Consider the following 6,395-nt stretch of genomic DNA (forward strand, 5'->3'; position numbering starts at 1 on the left):
ATCTGCTCTAATTTCTTATTTAGGTCTCTAGTTAGAATTTTAAATTTTCTCGAAATTCATCAAAAATGACAAATGAAAACTTGAATAGGCTTTGTATGGATGAATCAGACCCAATGCTCAACGCTTTAGTGAGATGCAAACACGAAATTTTACTAAATTTGTAAAATTTCTTAGTCAAAATTAAATCCGGGAAGAAGATTTTGGTTTTGCCCATGCTATGGTGTATGTGTTTTTCTCTTGCATTCGTGCTACATTCCTTTTGACGATGCTAATGTACTTATTGGATCATTTTCAGTCAAGGTGGGTAGAAAATATATAAAAAATATAGTTTAGGTGGGTAATGGGACACCCGTGAAGTTGGAGTGTGTAATTGAAATTTACGGTATAGGTTTGGGGGGGGGGGTTAGACCATGTTCTCTAATAATAATAATAAAAGAAATAAGGGTAAAAAGATAATATACATGGTCAACATAAAATGACTTTTAAGTTGGAAAAAAAAACACCTCTCACCTAGCTTTTAACTTTTGACTTAAAATAAATCATTTTTTACTTAAAATAAGTTATTTTGATATTTGTCAAATACTCTAATAAGTCAAAAACTGACTAACTTTTAATCCATCCAAGATGGGTTGAGTTACTTATGCAATAAACAACATTATCACAAATAAAATATTTTATAATAATTATTAACAGTAATAATATAATTATCGTTATATTATATTTTAATAATAATAATAATAATAATGTTGCCATAGAAGGACAGAAAAGGATGATAAGTATTTAAAAATATCGAATTTTAAAAGTATGATAAGTCTTTAAAAATATCGAGTTTTAATTAATATTGCCTTAGAAGGACAGAAAAAATAAACAAGAAGATAATTCGGCCACGGATAGTAATTTTCAATTGACATGACATACAAGCTAGCTAATAAATTTGTGACTATAGTAAGTGTGCATGTCACAAACTTAGCAATATTGCACAGCTGTAATTGGACCACTTTTTTATGACCCCTTAGCACATTTTGTCACATATTTAACACAAAAAAATGTTGCTTAATTCCTATTATTCAACTTAAGTTAACAAGCAAGAACTATCAATGGCAGAAAAAAATGAATCCAATAATAGTGAAGATGGAAGGTGGACTCTTCAAGGGAAAACTGCCCTTGTTACTGGAGGCACTAAAGGCATAGGGTAAACGTTTGAGTTTTAAGTGTTTTATGTATCTGTCGATTTTAGTCCGTATACATTGATTATAAACATATAATATATATGAATTACGTAAATGTGTTATACATCTTTTGGCTATTAATTCTAGTTAAATTATATACACACTATCTTTCTCAGACTCCAGTTATACTATTGAGTTTATTATTGTTATTGTTATTGATATTATTTTTCTATTGTTTTGATTAAAAATTAGGCATGCCATAGTAGAAGAATTAGCTGGATTTGGTGCCACAGTTTATACATGTTGTAGAAACCAAGAACAACTTGATGAGTGTTTAGAGAAATGGAGAGGCAAAGGTTACAAAGTAGAAGGATGTGTGTGTGATTTGACTTTGAGATCCCAAAGAGAGATGCTTATGGAGAAGGTTATCAATTTTTTCCAAGGAAAACTCAACATTCTAGTAAGTTTTTTTAATTTTTTTTTTTACTATTTGTTCGTTTCGTTTCAATTGATATGATGCACTCTAATTAAGTTAAAAGTTTAAGAAAAGAAAAATCTTTTAAAAGTTACAAGTTAGGGTCAGTGGCTTAGCTATATATCTAGATTCAAGAGTAATTTCTTGAACAATCTTTGTTGAAAAATTACATTATGCATATAAAAAAATAATATTGTATATATGTATAGGTCAAGTATCTTTTTTAGAGATATATATTAAATTTTGAATACATTTAGCAAATTTTCTAATTTCGCCACTGGTCAAGATCAAGGCGAAGCCCGATAGGAGCAAAGAGTGTATAAGAACCTCCTGAGATAAAAATTACATCATATGTACACGGTTAATAATATTTACTATGTATACGTAGTAAATATTGAATCCTTTTATTGTCTTCGTGTAATTACTTCTTCATATTTTTGAACACCTTTAATGAAAATTCTAATGAACTACTATTTGTGATAGACTATTGTATAAGCATCGAGAATTTTTGCGACTTAAAGTTATCTCACTAAAATAAAATAGAATTTTAATATCAAGTTATTTTTAAAATATAAAAAAATATTATTTTTTCTATAATATTAACTAAAAATAATAGTACATCATATAAATAGAGACAAAGAAAATACATACTTTGTCTGGTTTAAAATTTTAAAATTTACCTTAAAGTTTCAAGTTTAAATTTCATGTATTATATTTTTATTTTTCGAATCTTCTCAATAAAAATTTTGATTCTGGGATTGTTGCTATAGCCAAAAGATATCTAAACTTCAATTTTTTTTTTATATATATAGATAAATAATGCAGGTATACTAATAGTTAAGCCAGCTACAGAGTTCACTGAGGAGGATTACTCTATTCTTATGAAAACCAATTTTGAAGCTTCTCACCACATCTCCCAAATTGCACACCCAATTTTGAAGGCCTCAGAAAGTGGTAGCATTGTCTTCATCTCTTCTGTTCTTGGGTTTGTGGCATTTCTAGCAAGTTCCATCTTTTCAGCAACTAAAGGTAATTCTCGAGGTTCGATTAATTCAAAATTTACGCATTATAAGACTTAATTATAAGGATTGAACTTCTAATGAGACTTTTTTCATTTTCAGGACTTAGACCTGAGATGTCTAGTTAAAGACAGGGAATCTTAACCATGACCACCACTTATTAAGTGTATTTGACAGAGTATGACATAATTAATTTTTTACAGAAAATATGACGTCTAAAAATAAATTAAATATACATTAAAAGTTTGAAATCGTATTATTAGCAAATCGAAGATTGTTTCGATAATGCTTTTGAGTATTGAAGATAAATAATAAGATCAAAATGTTAGTTGAAATAAGGTGAAGTTCAAAAGGAGAATGACTTTGAAAAATGCTTCTAAAAAAACATGTTCTATTAATCTAATGTAGCTAACCTATGGAAATTATGTTTTTAATAAATAACTTTTATCGTATAGTAAATATATTTGTCATGTTTAAAGATGGTAAAGGAGCAAAAAGTATCCAATTTATTTTTTAATTTCTTTAAGTCCTCTTGTTTCAAATTATTTGAAATGTTAGAATATTTTTGTGGACTACGGGCTATAGATGGATAGAGCCCTAAAGTACCACTAATTACTAAAACTTAATTATTATCTAGAAAATAAATTTTATCTTTCAAAATCTTGCATTATTTGATATACATATATATATATAATGCAATATATACATACACTACTACTAGCTAGAAAATATGAAAATTATAGGTAATCCAGCTAATTTGTCGTTATATAGCTCCTAGCTAATTGATTTTCTTATAATTCGTTTAGCATGTGATTTTTATTGTTTAACTATGAAATTTTATTTATCGCTAATTCTTCGAATTCTAAATATAAAAAATCTTTTGTATTTTTCCATGTTAATAGGTGCAATGAATCAACTTACAGGGAGTTTGGCTTACGAATGGGCTAAAGATAATATTCGAGTGAACGCAGTAGCACCTTGGATTATAAACACACCCCTCATCGAAGCAGCAAAGGTAAAATTACCATGATAAGAAAATTAATTAACCTGACTCAATGAAAATTTTCCATTAAGAACAAACGATCTAATAAATATTTCTTAATGATATTTTTAAATGAAATATAATATAATTACTAATATTGGTATCTGATTTTGTTCCAGAAAGATTCATTAACTAAAGAACATATTGAAAGAAGTATTAGTAGAACACCAATTTGTAGAGCTGGTGAACCAAAAGAAGTTTCAGCAATGGTGGCATTTCTTTGTTTCCCAGCTGCTTCATATATTACTGGTCAAGTTATATGTGTTGATGGTGGACTCACAATTAATGGTTCTTATTAATTATTTTATTTTATGTCTTGAGTAATAATAATAATGTACTTGATTAATATGAAACCATGAAAATTTTATGTTCAATTATTTCGATTAATAAAATGAAATTGTCAATCTATTCTTTAATTATTATATGATATAATTTTGAATTTTATCGAATTCCTACAGGAACTCCAACAAAAAGAAATGGAAAAAAATGACATGTATATTAGTTAGCCAATTTATTGTGAGTATAATAGGTGCATGCATGTCACAAACTTGCAATATAACACATCTCTAATTGGACCACGTCTTTATGCCTGGCCTTGGTACATTATGTCACCTATTTAATATTTCACAAATAGATTTTTAAATTTGTTTGACTTTTTACTTTAGGTATCTTAATTATGTTATTTTTTTATGGCTAAACTCAATGATGTCCATCTAAAGTTGGTATTAATTTTCAGTTAGACACCTTAATTAAGCTTTGTTTATTTTAGACAACTCATGTCATGCTCCATTGTATTAATTTGACATTTTTTGCTGAGTTAGCATAGTATGTGTGATATACTCATTGGACGCACGTGAGAGCCTCACTTTAGGTATCAAATTTAAATTTGACAATGCCACAAACAAAAAGTAAATTCTAGCGTACAGAAATTTAAGATTTAATACTTTCACTTATTTTTTGTGTTTTTCTTCCTCCTCAAAATAATTTGAGAAAAATCAACATAAATTTCAAGATGGGAAAATACACTAAGAAATGGCAAATAATTATATTTTCAATTATCAAATTCTGCATTCACAATAATTAATTTGAGCGTTCTAATCTATTTGTATGCATTTTCATATTATAATCATGAAAAAAGTCGCAATCAATACATAAGCTATATAATTTTTAGTAGAAAGATTGAGACTCCATATATATATATATATATACTAAAGCAATAATTTTTATTTGCATTGATCCAGAAATTCGATCAAAAAGAAAAAAAAATCTCCGAAAAAGATCAAGCAAATGCATTACCACATTCACCATATCAAACATTCAAATATCAATCTACCACAAAAAAACATTCTTATCTGAGAACATTCACAAAGTGACCAAAAAAAAAACTTCTTTTGACACATTTGAGTGGGGGAGAGTTGGGGGTGGTGGTGGGTGGATAAGACAATCTGGGTGAGAGAAAAGGGTTGGGGTTTGAGGTAGGGTGGGATAGAGGAGAAGACAATTTTAGGGTAAAGGCGTGGGAATAATTTTTTTTAATTAAAAGTGATTAATTTTTTTAAAAAATTATTTAGTTAAATAAACGTCACATGTCAATAAGTCATTGGTAGTTTTTTTTTCTACTAAAAAATCATCATTTAGTAAATTTTTTCTATATATGCTACCTGTCATTATTTAATTCGTCACTTTGATAGTCTTCAACGAGTGTGTTTCACACACCTTACAATTTTGGCAGATTGTCGAAAAGTGTTTAAACGACACAGGTGAGCATGATATGAGGTGTCTAAAATGAACAAAACATAGTTAAGGTGTCTAAGTGAAAATTGATGTCAAGTTTAGGTGGTCACCGATGAGTTAGCCCTTTTCCTATTGAATCATTGAACCACTCACAGTTTGTTCCTTTTAAAAACTATTGACTGATTTAAATCGACTTTTCTATTGTAAATGCCTTCAATTGTGTTCGTATTGTAATGATTTTGATTAAAGGAATGAAGACAAATTTTGTGTTAGTCTCATTTGTTTTCTAATGTGTTCAAATGACTTGAAGTAAAACACAATTATTCTCGAACATTTTCACTATCAATTGGACTAATGAATTCTCGAACAATATATATATCCTCTATCAATACCCCTCACAAAATCTGTTTTCAAACCAACCAACAGTGTTTAAAAGGAACAAATTATAGGTGGTTCAATGATTCAATATGGAAATAGCATAGTTGAAATACCTGAGGGGAAAACCAGACAAATTTAGGGATCTATTTATGTATTTGGTCTTATATTTAACAGGAAAAAAAAAAGCATTTATAGATATTAAAGAGTTAGCGGTGATAAATATATACATTAATAAAATGTTTTAAAGCCTCTATAGATATTACTTTTTTATATGTCTCATTTTATAGGTTATCCCTTTCTGTATATAGTTGGTTCATAATACTTGTCATTTCATAAATCAATGTATAAATTGTCATATTGTTCACTTTTTACCCCTATGAGTTATTAGCCTTGGAAATATATATTTGACCAACTAAAAAAGCTAAGTAAATGATTCATTTTCATTGGTTAAATTAATTAATCAAAATAAATCAATTCATAGTTCATTAACTCATATACAGGAGCCAATTATCCATTGACAACCTCTCTTTCACCACTTGTAGTATTTTGAAAATATTATTGTTGTAGGAAAATAGTAT

At 28.0% G+C, this 6,395-nt stretch overlaps 1 protein-coding gene across 1 annotated transcript; it reads left to right on the top strand.

Annotated features, from left to right (window-relative positions):
* The first annotated feature begins 1,009 nt into the window (after positions 1-1,009).
* LOC107029472 (tropinone reductase homolog) lies at positions 1,010-4,113 on the top strand. The gene is made up of 5 exons (XM_015230897.2): positions 1,010-1,192; positions 1,422-1,629; positions 2,457-2,673; positions 3,566-3,678; positions 3,825-4,113. The coding sequence occupies exons 1-5, from the start codon at positions 1,098-1,100 to the stop codon at positions 4,002-4,004; spliced, it is 813 nt and encodes a 270-aa protein (XP_015086383.1). The 5' UTR covers positions 1,010-1,097; the 3' UTR covers positions 4,005-4,113.
* The last annotated feature ends 2,282 nt before the right edge of the window (positions 4,114-6,395 follow it).

Source organism: Solanum pennellii, chromosome 9, assembly GCF_001406875.1.
Source record: "Solanum pennellii chromosome 9, SPENNV200".
Lineage (NCBI taxonomy): Eukaryota > Viridiplantae > Streptophyta > Magnoliopsida > Solanales > Solanaceae > Solanum > Solanum pennellii.

What these genes read in the sequence shown, in the direction of transcription:
- LOC107029472 (XM_015230897.2), top strand. Translation starts at nt 1,098, where the DNA reads ATGGCAGAAAAAAATGAATCCAATAATAGTGAAGATGGAAGGTGGACT. An exon ending in AAGGAAAACTCAACATTCTA is followed by an intron (nt 1,630 to 2,456) that starts GTAAGTTTTTTT and finishes TTATATATATAG; the next exon opens with ATAAATAATGCAGGTATACT. An exon ending in CCCTCATCGAAGCAGCAAAG is followed by an intron (nt 3,679 to 3,824) that starts GTAAAATTACCA and finishes ATTTTGTTCCAG; the next exon opens with AAAGATTCATTAACTAAAGA.